This window comes from Alexandromys fortis, unplaced genomic scaffold (assembly GCF_014885135.2).
Source record: "Alexandromys fortis isolate MF-2015 unplaced genomic scaffold, M_Fortis_MF-2015_v1.1 scaffold_26, whole genome shotgun sequence".
Lineage (NCBI taxonomy): Eukaryota > Metazoa > Chordata > Mammalia > Rodentia > Cricetidae > Alexandromys > Alexandromys fortis.
Window position 1 is genome coordinate 211,626 of NW_026067894.1, and position 14,814 is coordinate 226,439.

At 46.2% G+C, this 14,814-nt stretch overlaps 1 protein-coding gene across 1 annotated transcript in view; it reads left to right on the top strand.

Annotated features, from left to right (window-relative positions):
- Positions 1-30: 30 nt before the first annotated feature.
- Positions 31-14,814, top strand: part of Dnajc16 (DnaJ heat shock protein family (Hsp40) member C16) — a 29,565-nt gene continuing 14,781 nt past the window's right edge. Inside the window, exons 1-6 of the mRNA XM_050152111.1 lie at positions 31-170; positions 1,744-1,913; positions 6,170-6,236; positions 7,843-8,176; positions 12,373-12,557; positions 14,415-14,519. Coding sequence (XP_050008068.1) covers positions 1,762-1,913; positions 6,170-6,236; positions 7,843-8,176; positions 12,373-12,557; positions 14,415-14,519 — 843 coding nt within the window. The 5' untranslated portion in view covers positions 31-170; positions 1,744-1,761. The remainder of the gene's footprint in view (positions 171-1,743; positions 1,914-6,169; positions 6,237-7,842; positions 8,177-12,372; positions 12,558-14,414; positions 14,520-14,814) is intronic.

The following is a 14,814-nucleotide window of genomic DNA, read 5'->3' on the forward strand; positions in this document are numbered from 1 at the left end:
TCTTATGAGCGCATTCGGAGTGCGACGGCTTTAACTGTCACGTGACCGCCCGAGCCTGAGCCCCGCCTCTTTCTCCTCCCCAGGTGCTCCGGTGTGGACTGGAAGCGCCGGCCCCGGCGGATTCACTGGAGCACGGACCCTGCGGCCGGTTGGGCCGGTGCCCTTTCCCGGTAACTCCTTCCCGGCGTGATGCGCGGACGCGGCGGGGCCCGACAGGGCTCGGTGATCTCCCGTCAGCTCCTCCGCGTCCTCAGCCCGCGCTGGGCCCTGGGGGACCGGGGAGCCGACAGGAACCGGGGCGGCGCGGGAGGGGGCCGCCTCCCGGAAGGTCGCGACCCGAGCGGGCACCCGAGGCGAGCTTGGTCCTGCGAGGACCACCAGGGAGCCGCCTCCTCCTGCCTTTGGGGGACACCGATGGCTACCTGTTGGCCAGTGCGTCCGCTGCACTGAGGCCAGCCCCCCTGGAGCTGGAGAATGTCAGCCAAAGAACTTCCCCACCGCACCCAGGCCTTACCCACTTTACTCTTCCCGACCCCCGCCCGTGAATATCCTTCTAGATGCTAGTGTTCAATCCTACCCTATCAGCAAGAACACAGGTTTAGGTCCTAGAGTGGTGATGGACAGCACCCCCAATCTAATCCCAAAGCCAGGTGAACTCAGAACAGGTTGTTCTAAGGGAAAAACTGGCCTGCTTGTCAATTTTACTTAGCATGGGTGCAGTTCTAAACAGCTGTCTGTGAAGCCACCCCTACTTGCATTTGTCAAAATCCACCCTCCTGAACCTTAACACTGTGAGGTCAAGATCAATGGGATCCATGAAAACAGTGTATGGTATAAAAGATCATAGCCTGTATGTGTTCCCAGTACCACACCATCTCATTAACCAAGGTTATTCGAAAACTCACATAGAACTCAACCCCTCAGCTGGGTTGGAGTTTAAACATTTCAAAGTCATACCTATTCAGGTCTTTCCTGTTCGTTGTCTTTAAGCAGAAAACTAAATGTTTTCTTAACCACTTTTTCATATCTGAAGTTTCCATGGTCAATTGCTAACCGGATTAAAGAACAACTTCTCATTTTCCTGTTTAAATGAACATGCTGAAAAAATAATAGCAGTCTTACTGAACAATACTGAACTCAGTTATTTTTAAGATGTTTTACATTCATTTTATTTAGTGCCCAGAAATGCCACAATGATCCCAGACTGTAATTTAGTGCATGATAAATCGCATGATCAATTTATGAGTTTATTTAATACTTACTCAGTGAGCTACTCTGAAGCCATTAATTTTAACTTCATTGTCAGGATAGATGAAATTGTGCATTTGGGATGTGGTTTCTTGGTTATCCTTAATATATTCTCACAGTTGCTACTTATTTTAGCTCCATTTTCAGTTTTTTGTTTTGTTTTGTTTTTCAAGAGAGGGTTTCTCAATACATTCCTGACTATCCTGGAACTCTCTCTGTAGACCAGACTAGCCTTCAGCTCAGATACCTCCCTGTCTCTGCCTCCTGGGTGCTAAGATTAAAGGTGTGCGGCCACCACTGCTCAGCTTGTTTCTGGGTTTTTTGTTTGTTTGTTTGTTTGTTTTTAAGATCTGGTCAGCTAGATTGACACCGTCCCATTTTTTTAAAAGTCTTTTTTAATTCTTACCATTATCTTTATCTCCTCACCTAAAAAAAAAAGCAAGGCCGTCCAGGTCTCTGTCTCTGGAACTTACAGCTGCCTCTTAATCATTTCAGCTCTGGGAAGAAAGAGAGATGGAGGTTTCCTGGCGGTTCTGGATAGTTCTCTTTCTGACACTGCAGGGTCTGTCCGCATTGGATTTTGACCCATACCGAGTCCTGGGGGTCAGCCGCACCGCCAGTCAGGCTGACATTAAAAAGGCGTATAAGAAGCTCGCCCGGGAATGGTATGTGAAACCAAGAACGGAAGTTTAACATATGCTAAGCAGTCAGCAGGTAGTTTGTCTGTGTCTATGTTCAGCAGACATAGTTGTCTAGAGTGTTGGTGTTCAGCTAGCAACCCATGTTCTGTCAATGCTAGTAATCACAAAGTTGTGCTTACTTTGACACACACCCTTCAAGAATGTTATAGCTTAGAGCATTGTTTTAGGTACTGTTAGGATATTATGTAATGTTAAAGTAAGATGTAACTTTGAAACCAGGGATAGTGGTGCACTACGTTAATCCCAGCTCTTAGGGGTAGAGACAGGCAGATCTTTGTGAGTTCAAGGCCAGCCTGATCTGCAGAGTGAGTTCCAGGACAGACAAGGCTACGCAACCCTGTCTCAGAAAAAAAAAAGAAAGAAAGAAAGGAAGAAAGAAAGAAAGAAAGAAAGAAAGAAAGAAAGAAAGAAAGAAGTAACTTTGATTTAAAAAAAAAAAAGTAGTTGGGGCAACCCTTGAGCTGATGGTTCTGGGTTCTGTTAGAAGCAGAATGAGCAAGCCACTAAACGGCACTTCTAGATGGCCTCTGCATCAACTCTTGCCTCCATGTTCCTGCCCTGCTTGAGTTCCTGTGCTGAGTTCTATGGAAGAAGTGAAATAAACCCTTCCTTCCTCTTGAGAGAAAAAAAAGTAATCAAACTGGACATGGTACCCTACACTTATGATCCCGGCACTTGGGAGGCAGAGGCAGGAGCCTCACCCACTCTGAGTTGAGGACAGCCTGGGCTTGCTGGCGAGTTCAAGTCCACTAGAGCAAAAGAATCAGGAAAGGGAAGGAACCGACAGTGATGTGATCAGCAGCCATGCGCTGCCCTTCCTGTCGTGTGATATTTATAGTAATTTTCTTGGTTTGGTTTGTTTTTTTCTGAGACAGGGTTTCTCTGTATTTTAAAAATATTATTTTGAATTCTGTGTATATATCAGAAGAGGCTGCCAAGTACCTGGAGCTGTGAGTTGCTGGTGTGGGTGCAGGAACTGAACCCAGGTCCTCTGCCTCTGTGAGAGCAGCAAGTGCTCTTAACCACTGAGCCATCCCTCCAGCCCCATAAAGCAGTTCTTAATAGGTATAAGTGCTACAGGAAACATTATACAGTTCTGTTCTCTAAATCTCTAAGCTATAAAAAAGTTTAGAATAAGTACTTTGGCCTCCAATTTTAAGAGGAGATTCGAGAATCAAGTGTATTACTTTAAAAAAAAAATCTTAAAGAGTGCTGTCAGATTTTGGCGGGGGGAGGGGGGGGGGAGACAGGGATCTTTCTATATAGCCTGTCTGGCCTAGAATTTGCTGTGTAGACCAGGCTGGCCCTGAACTTACAGGGATCCCCTGCCTCCCGAGTGTTGTGTGTACTCATGAGAACTATCAGTTTTATCTGTTGTTTTCAGGATTATCATTAGCAGAGGAGCAATAAGTGTTAAACTTTCTGGGGCAAACCTCTCTGAAGACAGCTTCAGCCCAGCCCAAGAGTCACAAATGCTAAGCAGCTGCAGAGAGAGTGACAGGCATGGTGTTTCTGAGCACCTACTGCATGGTCACCTCCGGGTTCTGTGCCTCATGGCCCCCGTTTTATTAGCCCGTGAAAGAGGTGTTTGAGCCCCATAGACAAATGGAAAGGTCAAAGCTCAGAGTTGGTAAGCCTGTATTGCCTTTGACTTTGTGATCACTTGCCCATCTGTGCATGAGTAAAGTTGAGCACGTTAGAGCTTTGGCGGGAAGGAGTGTCCAGTTGGGCAGCCACAAAGCTGCCTGAAGCAGATGAGTCTGAAATCAGGCCTGGCTCTGGCTGGCACCATTTTCCCTCACTAAACAGATTTAGCTTAATTTTAAACTAGTTGTGGTAAAGGTCAAAGGTCGTTTACAATGTTCTGAACATGCATTTGGGACTATACTCATATCGTGAGGACTCTAGAATTGGATGCTGAGAGCAAAGCGCGTTGTCCACTAATGCATGGCCTCTTTCCAGCAATTCTCTGCCAAACTGGCTTTAGTAATAATTTCAGGGCCATGCCTCGCTGTACTTAAAGCAAAATTGACAACCCGCGGTTATTTCAGAAATAGCAGCCTCTGGATGGGATGTCTAGCCTTGGCTGGACAGAATGGTGGCCTAAGGATGTGGGACCTCCTGCAAGAATGCCTTGTGCTGTAAAAGGTGTTGTGCTGTTGGCTAAATGAACTGTGTTTCTTCCTGCTGGAGTCTCCTGGAATAATTCATGGCCGTACGAATGAACAGTGCTGGCTCTGTGCATTGAAATCGTATTTTACCTGCGTGTTTGTACCGTCCTCCTGTTCTCCGCCGTTTGGGCCCTGGCAGTGTTTTCTCATTTTATTCTGTGTCCCCTCTAGATGGTTTCATAGAAACACTGAAAGTGGCGTCATGGCCCCACTTCACTCCAGAATAACTTGAGGAAGAGGGAAATGGTTTCATAGCAACACCAAAAGTGGCCTTATGGTCCCATTTGACTTCCAGAAGGATCCTAGGCAGGGGAAGTGGTTAGCAGTCGACTGTATTTTGCCAGGTGCTTTACTAAGTATTTCTTAGACCTCACAAAAATTGTTACTTGCTTGGTGAAACCATGTAAAATAACTTTTTTCTGTCAGGAAAACCATATTCTCACCCAAGAATTGTATTATCATGAGTACTTTTATTTGCCACCCGTGTTAGCAGAGTACCAAGGCCCCCAGGAGAAGCAGATTGGCGGGACATGGTTCGCTCAGCCAAGGCGCATCAATCTGCCTCATTCTTAGCCGAAATTACTTCTTCCCATCATCATTTTCTTCCTTTAGAGGTCACGCTGACAGTCGCTTGAGCCCACGTGCAGTACTGTCTTCACTATGAAACGGAAAGCTTGCCTGGCGTGAGGCAGCTCGTGGGTCTGTCTCACTCCCTGAACTCAACAGTGGACAGTGCTCCCCTCAGGCTGAACTTTCCTGCTCCAAGTACTTGCAACTTTGAGAGGTCCCCCGCCTTCAGGAAAGCACTTTCTATCAGTGCAGACTGCCTTCTGAGGGTCTCAGTTAACCTGTGCTGTCCAGCTGCCTCCGACACTACCTCGGCCTCATGCAAAGCCCCTCCTCCCCTTCCGGTCCTGGACAGCTCCTCATAGCTCCTTGAGTCTCCTCATGTCAAGTCATTATTTGCAGGCTCCCACAGCTCTGTCCACTCATCCTCGAACCAGAGTCTGAGCATTAAAAGCCTTTTATTCTGGTCAACCAGAAACATGCTTTGGAGCCCCCATCCCATCATCCCCTTAAGTCCTGCTGTTTCCGGTGTGCCTACCTGGCATTGATTTTTTAACCTCAGTAATATTTATGCAAGGACTCAGTGAGTAAGGGCAGAGTGGTATCCAAATTCCAGTCACTTGAGCTGGCATTGGCAGCACACACCTTTAATTCCAGCACTCAGGAGGCAGAGACAGGTGGATCTCTGTGAGTTTGAGGCTAGCCTGATCTACAGAGTGAGTTCCAGGACAGCCAGGACTGTTTCACAGAGAAATCCTTGTTTCAAAATAAGAAAAGAAAAAAAAAAAAAAGGAAAGGAAAGGAAAGGAAAAAGAAGAATATGGGGTATAAAGCACTCACATTCCTGCTCGAATAAGCTGATTGAATTGTAGATGATTTATTCAGTACTTTTGATGTACTTTTCCACTTCCCTGTGAGTTGTTTTTCTTCTCAGAATATTTGCTAGAAGAAATTTCTTAAGACTAGTGGATGTGATTATATAAAGAGTGAATGGGTCCAGGCTTGGTGGCTCACGCCCTTAATTCCAGTACTTGGCAGGGTTGGGGGAGCAGAAGCAGGTGATCTCAGTGAGTTTGAGGTCAGCTTGGTCCACCAGAGAGTTCCAGGACTGCTAGGGCTACATAGAGGGACCCTGTCTCAAAACAACAGCAAAGAATAAATGGGGCTGGATGTGGTCGAACAGGCCTGTGATCCCTGCTGTCACAGTGCTGAGGGATGAAGATGAGGGTGCCGATGTGTCTCCTCAGGAGCATGCTGCGGGGCTCTCTGGCGCTTTGAAAGTGTGCCCAGCTGGAGCATCTTGAGAGGAAATTGCCTGAGTTAAAGTTGCATTTTTTATGCTCATGTGAAGCAGCTGATTGTTTCTGCGTTAGGAAGCAGTGCTAAGCAAACCACCTTCCCTCGCTAGTGATGAGCTGTGTATGTAAGGTGATAAAATGATCGTGTGTGAACAGTTCTCACTGTCTGCTGTCTGCGTTTCAGGCATCCTGACAAAAACAAAGACCCTGGTGCCGAGGACAAGTTCATTCAGATCAGCAAGGCCTATGAGGTACCGTGTCAGACACTCCCTTGCCTCCATTAGTGCCTAAAAATGGGGTGGAGGGACTGGGGAGATGGCTCAGCATCTCAACCATGTAAGCAAGAGGTCCAAAGTTTGCATCTGCAGAACCCACACAAAGGCCTGATGGGCTTAGCAGGCCATCTGCAATTTCAGTGCTCAGAAGGCTGAGAAAGGATCCCCAGGGCAGCTGGCCAGCTAGGCTCGCCTGTGCTGAGAGCTCTGGGTTCAGTTGAGAGACTCTGTCTGAGTGAGTAAGGCAGAGAAGGGCATCAGCTTTGGCCTTCCTCGGCCCATGTGTGCACACACATGCAAACAGAAATGCAAACACATACACAGAGCGAAACAAAAGGAACACAGGTGGACACGTTCCCCACACCTGATCCGGTCTCCTCATGATAGAGAAAGTGGCTTTGTCCCCCGCCCACCACCACCATGTTGAAGCAGGTGCCTGAACATTTCAGCCCCTGGAAAACCTGACCCACTTTGAAAGCTTTAATTAGAATTGTGCAATTACTCAGGATAGATGTCTGCTGTGATTGCAGAGTCACACACCAGTTTGCCTGGTTACACAAGGTTACAAATAACTTTAAAATACATGATTCTTGGTAAGTCTCCAACATGTCACCTTAAATAACATGGCCTAGAATACATGTAAACAGTGAGTCTCAGGCCACCTGATTTGTTGGGTAATGTGCTCCAGCCAATAGTGCTTAGGCTGTATAGTGACTCATCATCCTAAAACATTAGCAGATTGGAGTCTTCAAAGTTAGGTTTCAGTAAAACAAAGTCAGTGATAAAATGGCTCGGTGGGTAAGGATACCTGCTACCAAGCCCAAAGACCTGTGTTCAATCCCCAGGACCCCAGTGCTGGAAAGAAAGAATTGACTCCTGCAAGTTGCCCTCTGACCTCCACACCTGTGTCCTGGCAGGCATTAGATAAGCGTAAATGCAAAAAGCTGAAGTCGGTTCATGCATGAGGCCCTAGACTCTGCTCTTTGGTTACCTTTTAGTTGTCAAGCATACCATACCTTGGTCCGGATGACTTTAACTGCAAGGATACAGCCAGGGTAATATTCTGTGATGGATCCTAGTGACGTCATTGTCGGGTCTTATTTGTTACTTCTTTACTAGTACTTACTGAGATTGGCGGCCTTAATATCAGCATGAGTGTGGAGAGCTCAACAAATGAAATTTGAGGTTCTAATGTTTCTGTTCGGAGGTTTTATGTGTGTGTGGTTTGTATTTTGTGAGCTTACATGTGTCACAGCATTCATGTAGTGCCCAGAGGAAAGCTTGCATGGATTCTAGGGATGGTAAGGTCATAATCTCCTCTCTCCTTCCTCCCGTGCCTCCTTGCTGGAGGTTGAACCCAGCATCCCTGTTATACATTTATTAGAAATGTACTTCTTCTGTCTTCAGGCTGCTTATAGAGAAGTCACGTGGGGCTGGGGTGTGGCTCAGCGTAAAGGGTTTGCCAAGTGTGCTCAAGGCCTGACTTCAGTCAGGCCTCAGTCCTGAAAGAAGAGAAGAGAAAGGAAAGTACTTTGATAAACCACTTCCTCCTTTAGACTCCTTGTCATCTTCTTGCTTATAGATTCTCTCCAACGAGGAGAAGAGGACGAACTACGACCACTATGGTGACGCTGGTGAGAACCAGGGCTACCAGAAGCAGCAGCGCGAGTATCGCTTCCGCCACTTCCATGAGAACTTTTATTTCGATGAGTCGTTTTTCCACTTCCCTTTCAATTCGGAGCGGCGGGACTCCATCGATGAGAAGTACTTGTTGCACTTTTCACACTACGTGAATGAAGTGGTTCCCGATAGCTTCAAGAAACCCTACCTCATTAAGATTACCTCGGATTGGTGCTTCAGCTGTATCCATATCGAGCCTGTCTGGAAAGAAGTGGTCCAGGAATTGGAAGGACTGGGTAAGTCGTTTCCTTATTAGGATACGTTTATACAGGAGGTGACGCTTGTCATGCTTTTTTTTTTCTTTTTAAGACTTATGTGTTTTGTATATAAGAGTGTTCACCCACATGTATGTGTGTGCATTACATGCATACAGTGAACATGGAGACCAGAAGAGGGTGTTAAATCTCCTGGAACTGGAGCCAGAGGTCGTTGTGAGCTGCTCTGTGTGCACTGGGAACTGAAGCCAGGTCCTCTGCAAGAGCAGCCAGTGCCCTTAACCCCAGAGCCATCTCCCCACCCACTATTCTTAAATTTGGTGGGCTATTGGAGAAAGGGAACCATCGGTGTACTTTCTTTTCCCAAGTCCAGAATGATTGAATTTTGAAGGATGTTTATGGAAAGGGAGATGTAGAAGCTACTTTTCTTTTTATTTATTTATTTGTTTGTTTGTTTGTTTTAAGACAGGGTTTCTCTGAAGCTTTGGAGCCTGTCCTGAAGCTAGCTCTTGTAGACCAGGCTGGCCTCAAACTCACAGAGATCCACCTGCCTCTGCCTTCCGAGTGCTGGAATTAAAGGCGTGCGCCACCACCGCCTGGCCACTCTTTTTATTTTTTAAATGTGTATGAATGTTTTGCCTGTACATATTTCTGTTCCCCACTTGGATGCCTGGTCCCTGAGGAGACCAGAAGAGGGTGTCAGAGCCCCTGGAACTTCAGTTACAGAAGATTGTGAGCCTTCATGTGGGTGCTGGGAATCAAGCCCAGGTCCTCTGCAAGAGCATCAACACTCTTACCCACCAAGCCATGTCTCCAATCTCTGATTTTCTAAAGGCATACACCACTATGCCAGACTCTTTTTATTATTATTACTGTTATTGTTGTTGTTGTTTATTTGGGCAGCAGGGGAGAAGGCTGGTGCCTTGGTGCTCATAGGGAGGTCAAAGGACAACTTTGAACAGTCAGTTCTCTCATTCTACCTTTATGTGGACCCTGAGGATTCAACTCAAGTTGGCAGTGTTACATAGCAAGCGCCTTTATTACTCAGCCATCTTGCTGGCCCACCACTGTCCTTTGCCTGATTGATTTAAAGCTTTATCTACATAGTATCCAAGTCTCTCATTAGAAAGGGCAACTAGCTGAATGTCTCCACCCTAGCGCAGGGGCTGATAATAAAGCCAAACTAATTTCCGGCCCATAAGCTCAGGAACCAGGGGCTGGGACTGCTCCGAGCAGTCCTTACAGTGGTGAGGATCACTTATGAGAGGTCCAAAAGGGAAAAAAAAAAAAAAAAAGACAAAAAATTCGAACAATGTGAAAGGACCACTCTAAGTGGCCCGAAAAGAGAAAACAAAAAAAAAAAAAAAAACAAAAAAATCTGAACAGCGCGAGGATCACTCTGAGTGGTCTGGTCACGTTTTTAGCTATGGGAAGCAACCAGAGGTGAGTGTGAGCGAAAGCTGACTTGGGGAAGGGAACCTTACCATTTGCAGCGATGGAGCAGGCAGAGAATGTGTCCTCAGCCAGCCCGCCCATGGGCTGGAGGGAACACCAAGAGAGCCTGGGCGAGTCACTCAACCAATGTTATTCTTTTTAAAGATACGGTGTGGGGTCCCACAGCCTGTCCCACTGGGGCCCAAGGTCTAGGCAGGTCCTGCTTGCAGGGGGTGGGCGGGGCTTGTCTCTTAAAGGGACAGGGTACCCAGGTGACAGGCCAGGCCCCAGATCATAACATTCAGTATGCTCAGGACCCTGGATGCAGTCACCTGGAACCACTGTGCTAGAAACAGTAAGCTATGGAGAAAGAAAAAGTGAGTGGGATTCAAGGAATGCTGGGAGGGGTGGGGGAACGACACACGGGCACAACACAGCTTTAATAGGGGCTGATGTAAACCTTCTGAGGACTTGAAGTCAATGAAGGTGTTAGTTATAGAGACACCATTGGGCCAGGGCAAAGACCCCAAAACTGTAGCATCCTTGATTAGTCTGGGCTGGAGCAAGCTAAGAACAAGGAGGAGGAAATAAAGGAGATGGGACCTGGGACCATATCATGAGTCCATTGTCCTTTTGTAGACCGTGGTTTGAGTCCAAGTAGAGGGAGTAGGTCTTTGCAGGGTTTAGACAGAGGCGTGGTGTGATTCACGTAAAAGGAACAATCTGGTGATTATGTTAAGAACAGGAAAGACCACTTTGGAGGCCATTGTAGCTGCCAACCAAGAGGGTTGAGGAAGCTGTGTGCTGTGGTGCACACCTGTGATCCATACACCTGGGGAGCCAGAGGCAAGAAGATAGGGTGTTCGAGTCAGCCTTGGCTACAAAGTGAGGTGGAAAGAGGGGGTAGAGGAATGCTGCCTTGGCATCTTCTGAAGAGAGACCCAGGAAGCTGGCTGGAAGATTCGATGTGGGTGTAAAGGATGAGAAGGGTGGCTGTGTGGTGGGAGAAATGGAGCTGCCATGTTTGCAGTGGTGGAGCTCTGTGGGAAGAGACCAGTTTGGTTTCAGGTGTTTGACACTCAAGTCTCCCAGACACCCCAAAAATGTCTCCTTACTGCCTGTTAATCTTGCACTTAAGAGTAGCTGGCCCTAGCCGGGCGATGGAGGCGCATGCCTTTAATCCCAGCACTCGGGAGGCAGAGGCAGGTGAATCTCTGTAAGTTCGAGGCCAGCCTGGTCTACAAGAGCTAGTGCCAGGACAGGCTCCAAAGCTACAGAGAAACCCTGTCTCGAAAAACTAAAAAAAATAAAAATAAAAAAATAAATGGTTAAATGAAAGAACAAGAGAAGACAGGTGTTAAGCGAAACAAGTGTTAGGTGAAAAAGATTACCCCGCATAAACCTTATTATTGCTATTCGCCTGTTTGGTTGTCTTTTCTTGTTTTGTAGGTGTATTTGTGTCTAACTTGTGTATGTGAAATGCCAGAGCATGTGTGGAGTGGGCAGAGAACAAATTCTGGAAATCAGTTCTTGCTCCACACCTTGTTTTAAGGCAAGGTCTCTCTTGGTCCCACCATGCTGTGCTCCAGGATAGCTGGCCCATGGGGGTCTTGCTTCCAGTACTTTCCCTAGGTGCTGCGGATCTGAGTCACTAGGCTTATGTGGCAAGCTTTATTACCCACCAAGCCATCTCTTGGCACCTTCTTTCACTTGATAAAGAATTTGTAGCTGTGCTGGTGACACACACCTTTAGTTCCAGCATTCAGGAGGCAGAGACAGGGAGGCCAGCCTGGTCTACATAAAAATTTTAGGCCAAGCGGGGCGGTGGTGGCGCACACCTTTAATCCCAGCACTCGGGAGGCAGAGGCAGGCGGATCTCCATGAGTTCGAGGCCATCTCTCCAGCCCAAAAATCTGTATTTCTTAAATCGTTCCTAATTGTGTTGGAGGGGATACACATGCAACAGCAAGGATGTGGAGGTCAGAGACAGCACTGTGGAGGCGGTTAAGTAATTTGTATAAAAGGGAAATGTCTTCCCAGCAGTAAGATGTGCCCTTCTTCTGTTGATAAGTCATAGGCCATGGTGCTGGGTGGGACACTGTAGCTGAGTCATCAGCCCCTTAGCTTGTTCACACATGTTTGTTTATGGGTAGGAACATGGTGTACCAATTCTTCTCTCTCTCTTACATTTACTTAGTAAGTGTGCATGCATGTGTGCGTGCGTGTGTATGTGCCAGAAGTGTTCAAAGGGCAGAGAGCAACCTGCCAGAGTCAATTCTCCTTTTATCTTGTGGGTTCCAGGAATGGACCTCAAGCTTGGCAGCAAGTTCCTTTATTCCCTGATCCATCTCTCTGGCCCTCTTTTTTTCTTTTAAAGCATTTTCTCATGACTTGTTCCCAAAATTAGAAAAAAATGGGCTTAAAAGATGTTCCGGTTTGCAACTGTTTGTAAATATTACCAGATTGCGGTGAAAGAATGCTAAACAAGCTATTAGAAAATTACCTACTCCATAGCCAGGTGGTGGTGGCACACACCTTTAATCCCAGCACTCGGGAAGCAGAGGCAGGCGGATCTCTGTGAGTTCGAGACCAGCCTGGTCTACAGAGCTAGTTCCAGGACAGGCTCCAAAGCTACAAAGAAACCCTGTCTCGAAAAACCAAAAAAAAAAAAAAAAAAAAGAAAAGAAAAAGAAAATTACCTACTCCAACCCAATTGGGTTTCACTTCCCACTGTAAAGGCTTCTTCTCAGAAAGACTTCATGGAGCTCTTCCATGCTTTTCAGGTGTGGGGATTGGTGTCGTCCATGCTGGCTATGAAAGACGCCTGGCCCATCACCTGGGAGCACACAGCACCCCCTCCATCCTAGGAATCATCAATGGGAAAATCTCCTTCTTCCACAATGCAGTGGTTCATGAGAACCTACGGCAGTTCGTGGAGAGTCTTCTTCCAGGGAACTTGGTGGAGAAGGTGAGTGTCCGCTGAGAACGGGCTGCCGGCCGGAACCTCCCGGTCTTTGCTCTGGACAGCCAGGCATTTACTGTTTCCTAATCATATTGATAAAACCCGGGAGACTGAAGCAGGGCTACAGAGCCGAAGAAAGGTCACTCTATTAATAACCAGCTCACAAGTGTTATCCCAGGAGCCTGATCTCATGCCAGGGTCATGTTTCCTAAACAACAACACAGTTAGATCGCATGATAAGATTTATGGCTCATGCATTTGTTCATGTGTGTATATTTGTTCTGTAAAAATACTCAAACCAGATTTCATTGAGAAAAGATGAATTACATTTGGTTTTTATATATTTAAGGATCACAGCTACCAAAACTACCAGACTCATTAAACCAAATATTACTTCTAGAACTTTAGAAGCTGCTGAGGAACCAGTGGTGGTGTCTTGCACCTTTAATCCCAGCACTTGGGAGGCAGAGGCAGGTGGCTCTGAGTTTGAGGCCATCCTGGTCTATATAGCAACTCTGAGTTTGAGATTAGTTTGGTCTACATAGTGAGTTCCAGGACAAGTTTTCTGCATAGAGAAAAAAAAAAAAAAAAGTAAAATCTCAGTGAGAGCCAGAACCAGCTCAGAAGGCAAAGGTGCTCCCTGCAAGTCTGACAACCTGAGTTGATGCCTGAGGATCCACATGGTGAAGGAGAGAACCCTCTGCTGCAGGTTGTCCTCTGACCAACACATGCATGCATAGCTCATGTACCTACATGTACACAAGGTAATTAAGTGTAATTTTGTTGTTGTTGTTGTTGTTATTTGAGACTTGGGTCCTCTTCTAGAGCTGCAAGAATCTCCCTCTAGCCATTTTTACAGGGCCTGTGCTGCATGCCTTCTGTAGGAGTACAACTCTAAAGGGCTAATGGTAATGCCCTGGGTTCAGTCCCCAATGGTAGAAGAACCAAGTCACCCTGTAATGAAACAAAGACAAGACTCGGGTAGAGCTGAATGGTAGAGCACTCACCTAGCCTGCGGAGGCTGTAGGTTCAATCCTCAGTACTCCTCCCAAAACAAACAGAAAAGGAACCAACTCCAGAAGTGATTATGATATGGTCAGTATTCTGTCACTCAGTGTGGTTATTGTAATCTGTAAGAATTTATAAACAAACGGTAGCTATATCTCCATTCTTCTAGTGGTTTTGTCTAATTAAAACAAAACAATTAGTGACAAAGACAGGCAGATCTCTGTAAGTTTGAGGCCAGTGTGGTCTACATAGCAAGTTCTAGGACAGCCGGGGCTACATAGACCCTGTCTCAAAAAGACAAGATGATTAGTTATCTGCATTTTTTTTTAATAAACAACCTCTTTATACATATTTAATTGGTCTCCTGACAGCATTATAATACAGTTGTTAAGAATTAAGTATTGGGGCCATATAATTGCCTCAGCAGTTAAGAGCACTGGCTACTCTTCCAGAGGACCTGGATTTGGTTCCTAGCATCCACATGGCAGCTCACACCATTGGAACTCTGGTTCCAGGGGATTTGATTTCCACTTCTGACCTTTGTGAGTACCAGATCTGTGTGTGGTACACGTACATATATATAGGCAAAACATTTATATACAAAAGAAAAATAAATATTTTTTTAAAAATTAAATATGGCGGGTTGGAGAGATGGCTCAGCGGTTAAGAGCATTGCCTGCTCTTCCAAAGGTCCTGAGTTCAATTCCCAGCAACCACATGGTGGCTCACAACCATCTGTAATGAGGTCTGGTGCCCTCTTCTGGCCTTCAGGCATACACGCAGAAAGAATATAATAAATAATAAATATTAAAAAAAAATTAAATATGGCAACTAACCTTCTATTTCCAATTTAAGGTTACAAATAAAAATTATGTGCGATTCCTCTCTGGCTGGCAGCAGGAGAATAAGCCTCATGCCCTCCTGTTCGGCCAGACGCCGGCGGTGCCACTGATGTACAAGGTACTCCCCTACCTCGTGTTCCTGTCCAGGAATCGTAGCCCGTTGCCTGCTTGTCTTTTGTATAATTACATATGGAACATCTCTAATTTAAGAATCCCAAATCAGAAACTCTTGAACATCAACTCGATGTCACCCACATGCAGGAAATTCCACCCCTGACCTCATGTTGCAGGTCATAGTCAAAACAAAAGCCCACAATTACCTTCATGCTGGGTGGATAAGATATGTGTGGAGCATACAGACTGTTTTATGTTTAAGTTTGGTGCTATCCCCAAGAATACTTCATTGTGGATAT